The following is a 17,512-nucleotide window of genomic DNA, read 5'->3' on the forward strand; positions in this document are numbered from 1 at the left end:
ATGCCGACTCTGTGAAAGGAAAATGAATGTGGATCTTGCAAATAGCGGAGAAACATGATTTGATTTGAAAGGGAAGGTATTGACTATCATTTGTACCATTTATCCTGAATTGTAACTGAGAGAGCTGAAATGACTTAAATGAATTTGATTTTCTTGAAACATAATATTTCGTAAAGCCGTTAATACGTTTTAATTGAGTTAGTCATACCGCAAGACTAAGAGGATCTTGTCGAATTGATAAATTAAGATCATGCCTATTTTTGCATCACTAAGCTTGTGAATGCAAGTGCAGGGTAATATAGGTCTTGATTTCGCTACAGCTTTAAATAAACTTTGTTTTTTCAAATTATAATAATGACTGCTCTATTTTTGGCAAGTATGCTCATGAAAATATTTCCGAATATAATTTATTTATAATATAATTTAATTTAAAAAAACTTGATTATCTCAAAAACTGTGAGCGCTATGAGGAAAAAATTGAATCTTGACATCCCGTTCGTTAGTGAGAGGCATTGGCGACCTACAGTATCGAACAAAATTAAATCGACTTTAGTAATTTTACTCTGAAAGTGAGAAGTAAACTAAAAATTGAAAGACATACATATGGATATTAGAACATATATACAGGGTGTCCCATAAGTAATAGGACAAAGAGGAACGGCAGATTCCTGACATCAAAATATTAAGATCCAGCGCAATTGTTTTATTCCGAAAGTTAATATTAACAGAGATACAGGGTGTTAAAATTTAAATTTTATTTTTGATTTTTTTTCGTATCTTCAACATTTTTTGATTTATGGTACTGAAATTTGGTATACGGGGGTTTTTGGACTTGGGAAACTGGTTAGAACTGTCGGTTTCATTGTCGCTAACAGGGGGCGCCACTTTAAAACGTCTTGGTTAGTTAAAACGGCTCTAATTTTTTTCTACGTAGCTCCAGTAGCCCCATTAATTAAAATTATTATTCTGTTTAAAATTCTAAACAAAAAAGGTATACTTATTAGAAATCTGAAAATTTGACCGTTTTCGAGATATTCCCTACATTAATACCTCATAAATGTTCGTATTCTTGTATGTATTCTTGGATAGATCCGAAAACTGGCGAAGTCAAACGAAGTAAATTTACATGGGCGCCATTTTTAAACTGAATACCTGTTTGTCAGTGACAAAGTAGTAGGTTGTCAAAATCGCTATTAATTTTTTCTTCAAAATTTACTGAAATTGAAGTTTTTCTGTTAGTTGTAACGTATTGCACATTATGCCGAGACATAATCTATTTTCAACTGCAGGGATGCGAGATATGGTGTGTTGTTACGCTCAAACAAACTTCAATGGACGAAAAATTATTAGTCTTTAAATTATCTGGGTATTAATTAAGTCGTAGCGCACATACCATTATTACATTATGAACGTTATTAAAGTGCCAAATATCTTGAAAACGGTCAAATTTTAAGATTTCTAATAAGTATATCTTTTTTTTTAGAATTTTAAACAGAATAATAATTTTAATTAATGGGGCTACTGGAGCTACGTAGAAAAAAATTAGAGCCGTTTTAACTAGCCAAGACGTTTTAAAGTGGCGCCCCCTATTAGCGACAATGAAACCGACAGTCCTAACCAGTTTCTCAAGTCCAAAAACCCCCGTATACCAAATTTTAGTACCATAAGTCAAAAAATATTAAAGATATGAAAAAAAATCAAAAATAAACTTTAAACTTTAACACCCCGTATCTCTGTTAATATGAACTTTCGGAATACAACAATTACGCTGGATCTTAATATTTTGATGTTAGGGATCTGCCGTTTCTCTTTGTCCCATTACTTTTGGGACACCCTGTATATTTGGTGTATTATGTTTTGTTTTTAATTACTGAAATGTTCTTATAGAAGATTTATCAGATTTGGCTGATGAGGAAGGCGACAAAATTAAATTGTTTAGGGTAATTTTAGTATGCAAAGGTGCTCCATTAAGGTATTACATTTCAAATTTTATAATATTTATTGTGCAAAATAACCTCTATATTTGCCATTGACTTCAAAAACAAATTATTGAGGCTCGTGAAAACAAACGATCACAGAAGTTGATATGTGAGCAGTTTAATTTATCAAAGCAAGTGGTACCCTTTACAATAAAACATTTCCATCGTCGGGAAAAACTCGTAAAAGAGAGATTGAATGGTGATGGAAAAATTGTAAATTCGTTGATGCGACCGAATTTACTAGAATTTAAGCCAAAAAGATATCGTGATGATGGAGAATTAGGGAAGTTGGATGAAATATTAATAAATTAGCGACAAATTCGTGGCAATTGCATTTTTTTCGTTCTTTGAATTTCGCTTTTCGTTAATGTATTTCAATAGATTTCGACCATTTATAGTTTTTTTCATCACATTACTATTTTCAATTATTTTTAGATTAATATATCTACAAATGTTAATATTTACTGATAGTCAATTAAATTTTATTCGATACTACATGTCCGCAATTTCAGGGTACCTTCTATATAGATAAAGTAACTTGCACTTTTCCAGTCTATTTGGTTTGAGGATGAGATATTCAGTGGGGGTGTTTTCCACATTTTTTTATAGACAGAAAACAAAGAAAAAAACGAATACTTTACGAATTTTATGTACGTACATCAAAAAATAAATTTCACGAGTTACATTCTATTAAAAATATTATTATAAGACTGATACAACATTAAATATTACATAAGAGTTAATTACTGGGAAGCACCTTTAAAAATTAAATAGCGATGAAAATTCTTCCTTTCACGCTTTTCAATATTAATAGATAGGATTTATAATTATCTGCACCCTGCACCCCACCATCAGCGCTTGTAACTCATCTTGCAAGTCGGACCATTCAACCAGTCTGAATGAAGGTAACAGTTTCTCTGATCCGTGCAATTCGTCATGCAGGAAATCTGCGTCTCCTATAAGGGGTATAAGAAAGTCAGGGTCCATGTATGCTTGTGCTATTTCTGACATCTCCTCAGTTACTAATTTATCACATTGAAAAGTATAATCGTCCGAAAATATCCAGACCAGGTTTGTTAGATTTAACCTTTTGACTCCTTCAAATATCCTGCCGTTATCGCGGGCCGCGTATCTCCTGCGGAATAAGGGCGATAATCGCAAAGATTTTAAATCGGGGCAGAGGTTCAGGGCGTTTTCAAAACCCTCCATAATAGGGATTTCCAATAGGTGTAGGCCTCGGAGGTTGGACAAAAATCTAAGATCGCTGATCGTTTTCATAAGATTAAATTTAGGGAATTCATAAATTAAAAAACTCAAATACTTTAAAGGGTGAATGTTGTTCATATGCGATTGTATGAAGTCTCGCAAAGTTGAGCATTGAGTTGACTCTGGGGTGGATGAGGGAATCGGCTGTTTACGCTTATAATCTCTTTTTAAAGCGAAAATCTTCGTCAATACTAGGGATTTGAGTGTTCGCAACTCTGCTAGGCAGGTCAATCTGTGAGGTCGCAGTTCTTTGAAAAGTGATGCTGTAGATCCCCATAGGTATATATCCAGTTTCGTAGATCCTGGATTCCTTTGAACGGAAACCTGCAATGCTTCCGACTCGTCTGGACTCAGTGAGTGGTCTGTCCTCAAGCAATTATGTTTGACATCAGAAATTTGACATTCCGCAATTCTTAAATTTTTTGTCCCAACATCTCGAAGAAACGAAATCATTTTATCCAAATTCAAGTTATAGCGGCTTAATGAAACTGACCTCCAGAACGTAGATTCGTTGATGACTTGATGCCACAACTTACAGACTTGCATGCAACGCAGTACGTCCGGTACTTTCAAGTAGGGTAAAATGAATGGTAGGGTGTTGTGAATGAGCCATTCATCTTTAGAAAGCCGTTCGCCTGAGGTAATGATGCTCTTCCATGATTTACAGACTTTTCCACAGTTGGTTACGTCTGACGCGTCTAGTAAGGGTAATATGAATGGTAGGGTATTCTGGATGAACCAGTGATCTTCAGACAGCCGCTTGCCCAAGGTGCCCCTTGTGGTATACGCAGGGGATGAGCTAAAAGAGAAAAGAAAATAAAAACATTGAAACAAAAAAGATGTGTTAAAATTTTGTTTAAATTCCTATCAGATAAATTATTATATATATATTCCTAAATTTTAAAAAGTAGGTACAAATTATGGTTTTTAGTTTTGTGTAAAATGGTTATAAAAACAGAGTTATTGTCACAGATTACTGACATTTACCGTACAGGGTGTCCCAAATTCAACTCTCAAAATAAATACCTCGAAAAATAAAATTAATATTTCCAATTTAAATGATTTAGTTTTCCACTACAACCATAAACTTTTTTTTAACGAGCTTGACTAAATTTTTACGTATTCTACTAATTCTAACTCAATTAACCGGGTCTGTTATTTGAAAAATTAGCACATTTTTACTATTTCCTGTAACAAGATTATGATCTTAAACTCTATTCCGTTGATTCCGATGAAAAAAAGACAACTTCATAACAATCATGTAATGTTTTTTAATATTACATGATTACATTGCATAACATTGACTGATTCAACATGTGGTACTGTAGGTAATTATTTAGAAGTGAAATTACATATTACCCTATGGCTTGTGCGAGTGTGGTGGGTGATGTTAATAATAATCAAATCGTTTGTTAATTGGACAATGATGCCTGACTCCGGAAAAAATATCATCCTGTATTTAAAAACTGTAGGAGCTGCAAGGAAAAGAAATAACTGAAATTGAACTTTAACACTCTGTATATCTTAAAGCTTTGAGAAATTGGAATCCAATTTGCTACCTACCCTTAAATTTCTTTATGGTCAAAGGATCTGTAGTTACCGCATTGCCCTCCTTTTCGGGATACCTTGTATGCCAGGCGTTCCATTTTTAATGGTACATAATTCCTCCGCAGATTTCTTATGCCAAAATAATAAGAAATAACCTAAATTGCCAATATCTAAAAGTGAATAATAACCGAGATAGGGGGACAAATTCAAAACAATCTTTCGATTTTTTAAGAACCAAAAATGTATGTGTAATTTTTTTATAAATTGATTAAATGCATTCAGATCATTCGTAAATTATGATTTTGGCAAAGATTACAAGTATTGTAATAATTAAATATCTCGAAAAGGAATAATCGAAACGACATCTATGAAATACGCCTTTTTTACGTAGAGATTTTTGCGCATAAATAATCCGATGATGATTGTGAATATACAGTGTGAGCAAAAAACGCTACGTTAAATAACTTTTGCTTTTAAATAACAACTTTCTCCACGCACGTATTACAACTTAACATGAGAGCATTAAATTCTGCAAGGTCTAACTCTGCCGGTGGTCAATTTTCGCAAAATAAAACAGTTTTTAGGCAAACAATTAATTTATTTTACTATGTTAACGTAACAAGTTTTGGAAGAGGCCACTATATACCTATATAAGGTTAAAATAATATCAGCAAGTGAAGAAAATATACAAAAGCTTTCAACCCAATACAAGCCTGAAATATCCGATATCCGCCGCATTTGGTGTGCTGAATATTCGGCTATTAGGCAAAATCTCAATTCAGTAGATCACTAAAAATAAGCGTAAACATTTTTCTTCGTTATTCTAAAGCTTCACTGTTAAATTTAACTACCCTTTTCTGACCTGCGACCTGTAGGAAAAAGCACGAATGCACGTGTTATATTCGGAGAAGAGTTACATGAGCTAAATGCCACCTATTTGTGACACCTTGAAAGAATATTTTACTAGTAGAATTTAGTAGAAATTCCATCAGGGATAATACAACACATTAAGTGCAACATTAAGTTCCATTTGCATCCGTGCAACATTGCACGGATGCAAATTATATTTGTTTGCAACAACACCGCCGGGGCAACGGAGAAATTATAGCAATAATTGCACTAATGCAAATTGCTGTTCTAATTCGCCAGCGATTGATTCGGTGTATCAAAGCTGCCAGATGCATGAATGAAGCGAGACATGAATGAAATTCCAGACATTTTGTGGAGAACTGCTGCTGAATGAAATTTCTTATTCATTTTCGGTTCAGGTTATGGAAAAAGCAGCCCGGAATGAGTGGGATGATATTAAGAACTTTTGATCCGACAAAGGCGCAACAAATAAGTCCAACTCTACAGGTTTTTTGGAGAGCATCTTTCGAAGTTCAATCTTACAACGCTGATATTTTCTAAGTCTAATTAAAGTATTTGCACCTCACTTAGTACTTTAGTCCTACCGAAAACAATTAAACTCGAAATAGAGTATGTCTATCTGCATCTGCACCGTCACCTCGCAGTTCACCATCAACTTCTGCAACTCCTCTTTCAGATCAGGAAACGTTATCAATCTCCACGCTGGCAGCTTGTGTTCTGGATCGAAAAAATTCTCATGGAGGCAATTTGCGTCCCCTACAAAAGGCACAGTTTGCCAACTCTCGAGCTTATAACGGAACGTTACAAAAAACTGTTTTCGAAATTCCTGCAAATACGAGTGGGCAAAAAACCAGACCAAATTTTTTAGCTCCAAGTGCTTGACACCTTCAAATATCCTGCCGTTGATGCGACCCATGGAGGATTTGTTCAAGAGGGGTGAGATTATCAGGTCGTTTAAGTTGGTGCAGAGCTTCAGCACCGTTTCAAAGCCCTCTGGAACTTCAATTTCACTTAATTGTAAACACGTCAGGTTGGGTAGCTTTCTAACGCTGTTAACCGTTTCCGTAATATTTTTCTTGGGAAATTCATAGTATTCAAAGCGCAATTCCTTTAAATCGGGAAAGTCTTTCAGAAACTGAACGATGATGCTTTCCAGCTCCGTGCACTTACTCCGAGTTTTCGGAGTGTAGCTGGATCGAGGAAGAGCCAATTCTTCAGGACGATAGAATTTTTGACGAATGTGCCACACTATCGACAGCACTTTAAAGTTATCAAGTTCGCTTATTAATCCCGGTAGAGACTGTATGATTCTGCGCTCATCGGATATGTGATAACTATGGTAACATGACGACAGAGTAATCTTGAGTTCCGAGGTTTCAGCAAACCAGCCGAGGTAAACCTTACGTGGTACGATCTCGTGTGGGAATCGTGGGTAGTTACATATACACAGCTCTTGAAAGACAGATTTTAGTCTTGCTTCTTCTGAGCCTTCTAAAGAGGTTTCAATAGACGGCACCACAAATTCGCATCCAATAAACCTTAGATATTCCGGTTTAACACCTTGAAGGAATGAAATCATTTGTTCAATTCTCAGTTTGTGCTTTTGGGAAAATGTAAGCGATCGCCATATGGGATGATGTGAGTCAATTATGTCGCGCCACAGCTTGCAGACTTGTCTGCAACGGAGTACGTCTGGTACTCCCAAAAAGTTTATAACAAATAGCAGAGTGTTTTGAATTAACCATTCATCTGTAGATAGACGGTTGTCCGAGGTGATACCCGCATCAGTTGATGCAAAAGAGCTAGAAGAAAAATTGGAAATTAAAAAAAAGCTGAAATAGGCGAGTTTTCATAAAATGCCATCAGAATCAGACAAATGATTACAGAGATTTATGTATAAACTATTCAAGCTTTCTTCATTTTCGCCAGCATGCTATGTTTGAATCCGTGGATTTTTTAGCATTAATTTAAACTTTCAAGTTTTTGAATATATTTCTAAACTTCTATTAGGGTCACCACTGGTTCAATCAGAAGCATGCACCTACAGCCTACAGTTACTAAGTTACAAGATGAATAGACGTGTAACCACCACCTCAACCGAGTTATTAGATTTTTACACGGTATTTTTTAGTTTTGTAGTAGGTATTTGAGACTGTGAAACACTAAAGAAATGCTGCAGCCAAAAACAAATGAGACCGAAGTTCACTTTAGCCGTAGTATTATCGTCTTTTTCAATGACCACCGTAGTTGAGGTCAAAACATCATTGAAGCTTTAGTTCGAAGTCTAGTAATTTTCAAATATTTGTTAGAATTTTTTGGACGAATGTTTGGTAATTTTTGACTAAGAAGTTTGTTCCGTCTAGAATTCGCAGAACAATGGTACTATCCCCACAACAATTGAGGTCATAAAAGACCACGTCTATCATCACCGTCACTGCAATTCACCATTATCTTCAACTCCGTGTTCAGAAAACGAAACGTTATCAATCTTTATGTCGACGCTCGCAAATAAGAACATCCTATCTCGATTTTTAGCAAAAATGAGTTTAGATCACATGTCTAAATAAAAATAGCATTTTTGAATTTTTTTGAAAAATATTAATGTTTTGAGAAAAGTATTTTTATCGCATCAAATCCGCATGGAAAATGTTCTCAAATAATATCGTAACAACAGTTACAATTTCACTACACAGAATGCCAAGAAGATATTATCATCGCACCTAGAGTTACAAGAAAACAACAAATAATATTTTTTAGAAAAAACACCGCATATCTACATAGGGTAATGTTAGGAGCAGAACACATTATGTTTTAGATCGAAAACGTTCTCATGCAAGCAATCTGGATCTCCTATAAAAGATGCAGTTTCCCAATTCATGAGACTAAAATGTTGCAAAAAATTCCTGCAAATAAAATTTCGAAAAACACTACATGAAACCCTTTAGCTCTAAGTTTTCAACATCCGCAAGTCATCGCATAGAAAAATGTTAATAACAAACTACCTTACCTTAAAAGCTTAGTTTTCGTCTTCCTTTTCCTTCTTCGGTTACACCGTATTGCCTTAATCATAGATTCTGCCATCATGAACACTAGTACTTTTTTCCTTTAAAACTGTCACTGTTTACCACGCGTCTCGTACCTTCTTTTCTACTTCTCGTTGTAACTGCTTGCTCTTCAGTTATGCCGTCCTCCCACCCTTAGCTACCCTTATATATGCAGTTCTGCAGGTAGAGACTTTATGATACCCGATTCTATGATAATAATGGCTATGTTGCCATTTTATTACTGTTTATTGGGGTAATTTTTTGTAAAGTAAATGTCTAAGAAGAGAATTAGCATATTCCCGGCAAAATTCTTCATTTCCTAAATTACTGCTCACATTAATTTGTCAAAATTTGGCACTTTCAATATCTTTTTTTAATCACGGGAAAAACATCTTTATTCTATGGCAAACCGAGATTTTTAATAACTTAAAATAGCGTATATGCAGCCCATATATTACCTAGTGCCTTGCCATAGTATTACTTTTTCAAAAGTATCACTTTCCTAAAAATAATTCACGCGGTTAAAAAAAGTACACGAAGCTCCAAAATTGTAAAATAATTATTGATGATTCAATGATGCTGGCTCGTTATGCATTGATGAACTTCGTGATCCTATGCGTGGTAAGGAATATTGATGATAACAAAGGTAGTTAAGAGCAAGAAGGAGGGCATAAGCATAAAGGAGATCATACATCATGAGTTTACTAAAACGGAGCCCTGCTAGTAAATAAAATTGCGATTTACCAACCGGAAAGCAAGTTAATGGGAATATGGGCCAAAAATTTTACTCTTAAAATTTCGCCGGCGAACTTTGTTGTTGTTTTTTTTTAGAACTCGAAATGTGTGTCCGTACAGGCCGAGAGTTAGTTTGGAAAGGGCAGTCGAAAAGTTTCGTGGTAAAATCCGTCTTTGTAAATAAATAAAAAAAAAAGAATTTGTAGTTTTTAATATTTGGCCTAAATGAAAATTCGTCTTGCTTTTCGGTAAACCATGTCGTGTACGATGCCCTTAAGGGCACGCTACGCTCTACTGTGTTGTGACAACAAGGGCTTAAAAAAAATAAGAAGGCACGTGATAGGACTCTGCGCTTGTTTGCCCAGTAAACAACATCTTTCCACGGGCCACCATTTTCCGTGTACGGCACGTGTACATACAGGCCGTGGAAAGTGTTTCTGAATTTGGAGTTCAAGTGTGGCGGTAATTGAGACGGTAAATGGTCTCCTTAGGTTGGAATGCGCTCAGGAGGGCTGTCGGTAAGCGACAAATGCTACAGATTTGCAGTCTCAGATTAAGCCAGGACTATAACTAGTCCGTGGAGTGTCGGATTAAAAAAATTAAGTGTAAAAAAAAAAGGAAATAATCATTCTCATGCACGATAAACCGGAAAGGATTCACGTGGTAGATAGTGAAAAGTAAATAGTGACAACTGAAATTAAGTATCCATGGCACAATCTATAATTAACTCAATCTGCTGTGGAAGGGATGATAGAAAGATGAAACACCAATTTTTAAGGTGAGAGGGTTTGTTAATTACTTTAATGACAGATTCAAGTTATTTATTAAAAATATAATTATGCCAATGGGTTAAGCAACTTTTTGCGGGTCATGTACGTATTGTTCCCACGCCCATGAACCACATACAAAATAAAAATAAAAAAAGTTTACCCGACCGGGGCTTGAACCCGCCTCATCGATACGAAAATCCGACACTTTACAACGTTTACAACTTTACTCTTCAGTCATCTACAAATTAGGAACATAAATTGCTACGATGCGACGCCTGGTGGACAAAATGTTAACATAGAAAAACGAGTAATTTTGACATTGAATTTGACAAAAAAATGGCCATTTTAGATTATGATTTATTACTCGTCCTTTTCAGTCGGTATTACTAGAATGTGCGTTACTACACAGTGGTTGCTACGGTGTTACTGTCATGATGTGAAAATGAAAATGCAAATATTATAATTTTCTATTGGCAGTTCATATGCAAATTCATGTGTTCTGTTGTAAGCTTGGTGCAATAAATTATCGACTCGAGGCGTTTGAGATTTTAGTTCATTTTGCATTATAATTTTTTAAGGTTTAAATCCCTTAAACTAAAGTGGAACCTCTCTAGTAATGCAAAACTTCCGCAGGCAATACATGCGCTGACACCCGCAATTTGTACGATGTTTTTCAGGGGCACATTTTAAATCATGACTGTCAAACCCTCGACAGAAATGCTGAAGCCAAAAATTTTTCAATTTCATCAAAAACATAACATGTTTCGTGGAAAAATAGATTGTTTATAACCATCATAGCTTGAAGATAAAACTCACATAACGACCAATCTTACCTAAAAACTGCTGTAACGAGTTCTAAAAATAAATGTAAACATTCTAAACGCATTTAAATGCGGAAATTTACTATGAGGATTCGCTTAAACGACACTTTATTGAGGAATAACGAACGTTTGGAAGGGGTTTAGTACTAAGATTGGCGCCTTAGAGACTTAATCCTCGGTATTAATCACCATCGTTAATTTGCATAAGAAGGCATATATGTATCTAAGATTAAATTTGTTGGTTTTAAATAAAAGGCATCGATAAATAAATGTTTAAATTGTTTTTCTTTCTGAATGCTTTTATCGTTATCTCGATAAAATGGTGACTATATTCTGATGGATGTAGTCGCACCAATAGTCTCTGATGTGCTAGTGAGTTAAAGCGGTACGTGTAAACGTCCACTTGTGCTTGAAACTTCGCATATATAGACCGAAAGTCCGTCGCCTTTTGAAACTACTTGCATCAGTGGTGACTGGTATGAGTAAATAGTCACCAAATATACATATATTTTTGCTTAAATTTGTGCATGTTTCAAGCACTTGCACGTCGACTCTCCAGCTTTTAAGATGAGATAATTGTTTCGGTGGAGCTACCGTATTTTTAAATAATTGTAGGGTTGTTGATAACTGCTAAAAAGTAGTCAGCAGGATTGACAATCAAATTTCTCGATGGCGATGAATCATTTCCTTGCTAATGGAATGTGGATTTTATGAAAATTAAGATGATTGAGAAAATACTTATCAAAAACTTTCCGAATTTGTGGATATTGAGGGGTTCTCATTGATGACGTCTCTTTGTCTCTATCTTGGCTGCTTTCTTTTTCACTAAAAATTTAGCAGCTATTTCGCATTCGAGTCGTCATATAGCCTACTATGCGGTCAAGTTAAAAATAAAACTCGCGTGCCAAAAATTCCTATTGCTCTATTGCTCTTACCGTCTAGTGTAATGCAGTCTTGATTTAAATCACTAACGTTAGATTGTGATGTATCTATCGCCCCCTTTTGTATAGGAACTCACCTCATAATGAGTCGATTTTACTATACAAAACTTTTCTGCATCTGGATACAGATACGTATGTAACAGGACATAATAATATTGTTTTTCTATCTCTTTAAAGTTTCGTATTTTATTTATTGACACTGCAAGGTAAAGTCCTTCGAAAATAAATTTGTATGTTTTACATATTTTTTTAATGCGAACTTTTTGTAACGTGTTACACCCTAATGGGCGATAACGCACGTAATAACCGTAATTTTGCAAAAGCACCTGTTTTGGCATTTTTGCCCTACAAGTTTTTTTTATCCATAGTTTTTCAAAATGTGAATGTGCAAAATATGTGGAATACTGAACATTCCTCGCCTCAACTGCTGAAGAGCGGCATTTTTTTCAAAGTTACCTACCACTGAAGTAAAGATAATTTTAACAAAAATAATATCTCAAAATAGGGGATTTGTACGAGAAATGCTTCTTCCCAGATATTCTAACATTAAAAAAATTTTTTTTACATTTTGTTTAACATAAGCCACTAACTTTTTTCCATGATTCCGATTATGCCATGCATACCCACGTAACAACAATTTCCTCACAAATATAATTCACTCGTAAATAAGTATGCATACGCCTTCTCAACTTTTAGCAAAATACACGGTGTTTAATTTGTGTTTTAGATAAAACTTGAGGAAAACGGCGTAAACAACAATTTCGATTTGGTTATACTTAATTATTGAATAGGCCTAATCTTTCGTCTTATCAGTGCACAGAAGAGTTCACATAAAACAATATTAAGTATCACACCGAACCAGTTGCTGGCTGATTTAAACACACAAAATAATTAATTGTTGATCCTCTATTATTGTTGGAAGACCGACGTTATTGTAATGGTAAGTGTGTAGTTTAAGTATTTTTAGAATAAGGACATCGATAGGGCAACAACAGAGCAGAAACTGCAAGTCTGAAAATCATCAGCATGTGAAACCACGTCAATAGTTTGTATTTTCAAATAATCACTGCCCACTTCCTCTCACTATTTTCCTTCACTATTTTCTTTAACTTATTTAGTAGTCGCCGATATTTTTTCATGGCTAGTCCTCCATACTTTTGTTAGAGAAGACTTGATACTTCATTTCATTGTGCCACAAAGGGTTTGATAAGTGTCACTTACAGTAGAACAATAACAGTTTTGTCGTGAACTCGAGAAAAGATAATAATCTATAGATTACCCTTACAGTTGACCTTTCTGCGCTATTTTCACCAAGTTGCAGAACTTCGAGCTTGAATACACTTGCATTCCCGTCTCAAGCAAATCTGCTATATTTTCAATGAAGACGGATATGTTTCTATATCTGTAGTTAGTGACATCGTTGGTAACATAATCAGGCATGTAAATGTTAATTTTACCATAGGTCTGCTGAGAAAACATGCGATATTATTTCCTGTTGAATTTTGAATACTTTATCAAATATTGTTTTTCTATAATGCTTTTTCCACGACTAACTTGAAAAGACACCATTATTGAGCATGAAAAGACGTTTTCTCGCCTTCTTTATACAAACAGTTCGATAAGAAGTAAGTAATCACACGCATATGGCTTATTACTGACCTAGTGAGCTAATCGACCGCAATGTCGTCATCGCCCCATTGCCGTTTTACCTATATGCAAAAATGAATGTTAAACATCCCCATTAATGTTATGATTTAAGACACCCTGTCTTTTTGTCATTGGGATTTAATTTATGCTTATTTTCGATAAGTTAATGGTAATTTCGTAAAATCTAGTTAAATTTAGTAATGAGAAAATTATATATTATATATGCGATTTTCCACGAACCAACACTCGTCCTTTTCCCACTCATCGTTCCTCTTCAACTACCAGCAAAAAATTCCGTGTTTTGCAAGTGCCTGGTCTAGATGGTGGTCCACCTCTCCCCACTTACGCCTCATCCAAGCCTTCAGATCTGAAATGAATACCTTGATCTTGCCTTGGTACTCTGTCCATCTCTCTGCCCATGTCTCCATTAGTCTTCCTCTGGCTTTCTACTTCCGTTTACTGTCGTTTCCATACATGTTTATCACAGAGTTTCCCCTCATACAGATTCTCGACACACCAGTGGTCATATTTTGTTGGGAAGGAAAAAGTACTTTACCTACCTTGATTGCAAATTACTTCAAATATAATTTAGTACGATAATAACGTATACTCAGATCTGTATCAATATTTTCAGGCTAGTTTCACGTTTAGAGGCCTTATGGCACCAGTCTTCACAGCCTTCAATTCAGACTGGTAAGTTTAATAAACAAAACGTTCATCTTTGTCCGGGCTAAAATATAGAGAGTGGTCACTTAATGTGGTCCATTATAATGCATTTTACCCATAGGTGTCTAGAAAGATATACATGATGACGCAAAAAATTGAAGTCGTGGGGTATATTAGCAAATAATAATTAGAACCAAGATCGTTAACATTTTCCGATTTCAATAAATAAAAATTTAACTGAAAATTGCCCTACAATTTTCGATTTTAAATTCTTCTGCGAACTAAAGTAATGTTCAATGTTATGAAAAAAACGCTAAAGTTCACTGATACGTTTATGACCCATTGGCGCGTGTGTTAGATTGGGTGTTAGATCAGGATTTCATACTCTTCCTCTGTTCACTAGATTTGAAAAAATCAATGGTGATAGATCCATTAAATAAATAAATATAATTATAATACAATATTTGTAGGTCGGTTAATGTATCCATTATACCAGAGTATGCCAAATTTTTAGCTGATAGGGGGGTCCCAGCAGTTTTAGGTAAGTAAGTACCATTATTACTTTACAAGAAAATTTCAAAACTTGGCGGTCTCTAAACCTTATGTATTTCCTTGATCTGCAGATTCTCCTCCTCTGGTACTCTCCTTCACCTCGTTTCTGCATAATAATTGAAAAAAAAATCTACGCTTGCCCTTGAATCCTTTTGCTCCCGAAAAGCTGTCAAGGGTTTTGTGAATTTTCATTCAAACCAAAACAGAAATTGTTTGTCTTTTTTGTAGTTCATGGTTCAACTGGTGAAGGCACATCCCTCTCAGTGCCAGAACGCAAACTCTTAGCCGAAGCCTGGGTGGCTGCTGGCAAACTCACAAAACAACACATTATGATTCAAGTAGGAGGTTGTCCCCTACCCGACGTCAAAGAGTTGGCGGCTCACGCTGATAGCATTGGAGCTGACTCAATCCTCACACTCCCTGAACTTTACTTGAAGCCCACCACTCCTCAGGATTTGATCGAATATTTGCAGCAAATCTCTAGAGTTGCCCCCAGTACTCCTCTCCTTTATTACCACATACCAATGTGGAGCAACGTTAACAGTATGTAACGTTATAAATAAATTTACTGGGTATACATAATCGACTTTAGTCAACATGGAGCAGTTTCTGAACCTATCAGTAGGGAAAATCCCGACTTTCCATGGGATTAAATATACCTCAAATGATTTATCTGAAGGCTACAATGCACTTAAAGCTGCGGATGGAAGATATGCAGTCTTCTTGGGAGCTGATACTGTGAGACACTATCATAATCACAATGAACTTGTTGAGTTAATTCGAGAATTTTTAGTTGATAGAGCCTGCGGCTGCCATCGGATTCGACTCCATTATTGCAACATCCTTGAATTTCATCCCAGGACATTTTGTTCAAATACTGAAAGGAATAAAGGAAAACAGGGTATTGGATGCCAGAGCTATTCAGGAGAAACTTACAGCCGCCTGCAAAGTTATTACGAAAAACGGTACTTGGATTCCAGCAATGAAAGTGGCCATGAATTTTATAAGTCCTATTAATGTGGGATTAGCCAGAGCTCCCTTGAGGAACTTAAAGCCGGAACATGTAATTGAACTGCAGGCTGATTTGCCTGAGCATACTGTTTTATAGAATAAACAATCAAAAAACTTTTTTATCATGGAAGAAACGTTATTCAGATAAGGTAATAATTAAGGAAAAAGGATTGAACTAAATCTAGAATTTTTCCTATAGAATATTGTTTTTATTAATAAAATTGTTTATTAGCTGATTTAGCTTCATCGACTCCTGCCAAAATACGCCAGTTGCCATCCATATATAGTAGTATGTCATTCGTAGCCGTCAAAATCTGTCACATTAGAGCATTCTAATGGCGGATTTGGACTCCCTGCTGGGTTCTATCACAGATGACGCATAATCTGAAAATGATTTCCCACCGAAGTCTACATCACTCTCTCCTGTGCCATATTAATTAGCAGGCAAAGTTACTTGGGTTGGCTTGATAACAAGTGAATTGTGAAAATTTGAAAGATAAACGCCTAAGTTCATTAATGTCCCCCCATTCTTTAAATAAAGATTATAATGCGTCTTTACTTGCCATGTCACATGAGGCGAAACCGACTATTAAGAGCTACTACACAGATAACTATTGCAACTCTACTGAAATGACAATTTTTATGAAAACCTTTCTGTCCTTAACGTTTTAAATAATAATGTGCAGTAGTCTCTTCGTCTTGATAAAGTTACCCCGGCTTTGATTTATTGGCTGTAAAGGTAAATAGCAAACCCCTTCACCTGAAAATTGTATGTTTAGTGTCGGACACCTTTCTTCCTTACCAAATTGGTTTAAGAAACTTCTGGCATGGATACTTTGAGACTTGTGACGGATCTATATGTAGGTGTTGGAAATTAAATGTCCTTTTATTCTTTTAGCTATCCTTGGCTATCATCCAGGCACCTTCTTTCTGGTTCTGCTTACGGACAGCCCTTTAAATATTATCTCTTATGGATGGACAGATTTTTAGCAACAAAATCCTTATATTTCCCTAGGCAAGAGTTATTTTGTTTTTTTTACAAATAACGGAAAATATTCTTTAATCTTGTTTGATTTATTTCTCAAAAAATACTTTTCCATTCAAAAAAATATAACCGAAAAGCTTTTATTTTTGGTTAATGCACGTATTGCATTTAATTCAAAATGCCTCGGTTTCTCCCAAATAGTCCCTTAAATTTCCCAGATCTGCCGAAATTTTCTTAAATCCGGCAACCCTGTTTCTCAGTACCTTGGCTTGGCCTTGTCCCTTTTTGCTTCTTGCTCTGCTCGATGTTCTTGCTCATATTAACAGCGCCTGCGCATTCTTCTATCAAAAACACAACACAGCTGATGAACTGAACGAGAAGAAGCACATGGCAGATGCAGCATGGGAAATTTGCGGGAGGCAATTGTCGATGTAAGAACCGCTTTAAATTAATAATTGATTATGTTTAAAATTTAACGTTCTAAAGAAATCATAGGTGGAAGTTAGACGAAAAACGACTCTATGGAAAGATCCTAGTCAAGATTATCACTATACAGGGTGTCCGAGGTTTTACAATAAAAAGTTCAGGAAGAGTTAGTTCAGGTTAGCTGCGTTACTTTGAACTTAACTTTATAACTTTACCTCTAACCTAAGTCTAAATTCTTTGTTTCAAAGTTA

At 35.4% G+C, this 17,512-nt stretch overlaps 2 protein-coding genes across 5 annotated transcripts; one reads left to right on the forward strand and one right to left on the reverse strand.

The window, feature by feature from the left end:
- Positions 1-2,659: 2,659 nt before the first annotated feature.
- On the reverse strand, positions 2,660-10,479 carry LOC136419913 (uncharacterized). Of its 4 annotated transcripts, none has more exons than XM_066406511.1 (3): positions 9,456-9,548; positions 8,671-8,884; positions 2,660-4,044 (listed from the first exon to the last, which is right to left on the reverse strand). In XM_066406511.1, the coding sequence occupies exons 2-3, from the start codon at positions 8,745-8,747 to the stop codon at positions 2,787-2,789; spliced, it is 1,335 nt and encodes a 444-aa protein (XP_066262608.1). In that variant the 5' UTR covers positions 8,748-8,884; positions 9,456-9,548; the 3' UTR covers positions 2,660-2,786. The 4 variants fall into 4 exon arrangements, with proteins under 4 accessions (XP_066262608.1, XP_066262609.1, XP_066262610.1 ...); XM_066406512.1 differs by having other exon boundaries at positions 8,671-8,983; positions 9,456-9,535; XM_066406513.1 differs by lacking the exons at positions 8,671-8,884; positions 9,456-9,548 and adding an exon at positions 10,373-10,473.
- Positions 10,480-12,687: 2,208 nt separating this feature from the next.
- LOC136419915 (N-acetylneuraminate lyase-like) lies at positions 12,688-16,084 on the forward strand. Its single transcript, XM_066406515.1, has 6 exons — positions 12,688-12,914; positions 14,256-14,314; positions 14,758-14,828; positions 15,068-15,382; positions 15,432-15,577; positions 15,633-16,084. The coding sequence occupies exons 1-6, from the start codon at positions 12,912-12,914 to the stop codon at positions 15,945-15,947; spliced, it is 909 nt and encodes a 302-aa protein (XP_066262612.1). The 5' UTR covers positions 12,688-12,911; the 3' UTR covers positions 15,948-16,084.
- Positions 16,085-17,512: the final 1,428 nt, after the last annotated feature.

Source organism: Euwallacea similis, chromosome 3 (assembly GCF_039881205.1).
Source record: "Euwallacea similis isolate ESF13 chromosome 3, ESF131.1, whole genome shotgun sequence".
Lineage (NCBI taxonomy): Eukaryota > Metazoa > Arthropoda > Insecta > Coleoptera > Curculionidae > Euwallacea > Euwallacea similis.

What these genes read in the sequence shown, in the direction of transcription:
- LOC136419913 (XM_066406511.1), bottom strand. Translation starts at nt 8,747, where the DNA reads ATGATGGCAGAATCTATGATTAAGGCAATACGGTGTAACCGAAGAAGG. An exon ending in ACGAAAACTAAGCTTTTAAG is followed by an intron (nt 4,045 to 8,670) that starts GTAAGGTAGTTT and finishes TTTCTCTTTTAG; the next exon opens with CTCATCCCCTGCGTATACCA.
- LOC136419915 (XM_066406515.1), top strand. An exon ending in AATGTGGAGCAACGTTAACA is followed by an intron (nt 15,383 to 15,431) that starts GTATGTAACGTT and finishes AATCGACTTTAG; the next exon opens with TCAACATGGAGCAGTTTCTG. An exon ending in TCTTCTTGGGAGCTGATACT is followed by an intron (nt 15,578 to 15,632) that starts GTGAGACACTAT and finishes GAGAATTTTTAG; the next exon opens with TTGATAGAGCCTGCGGCTGC.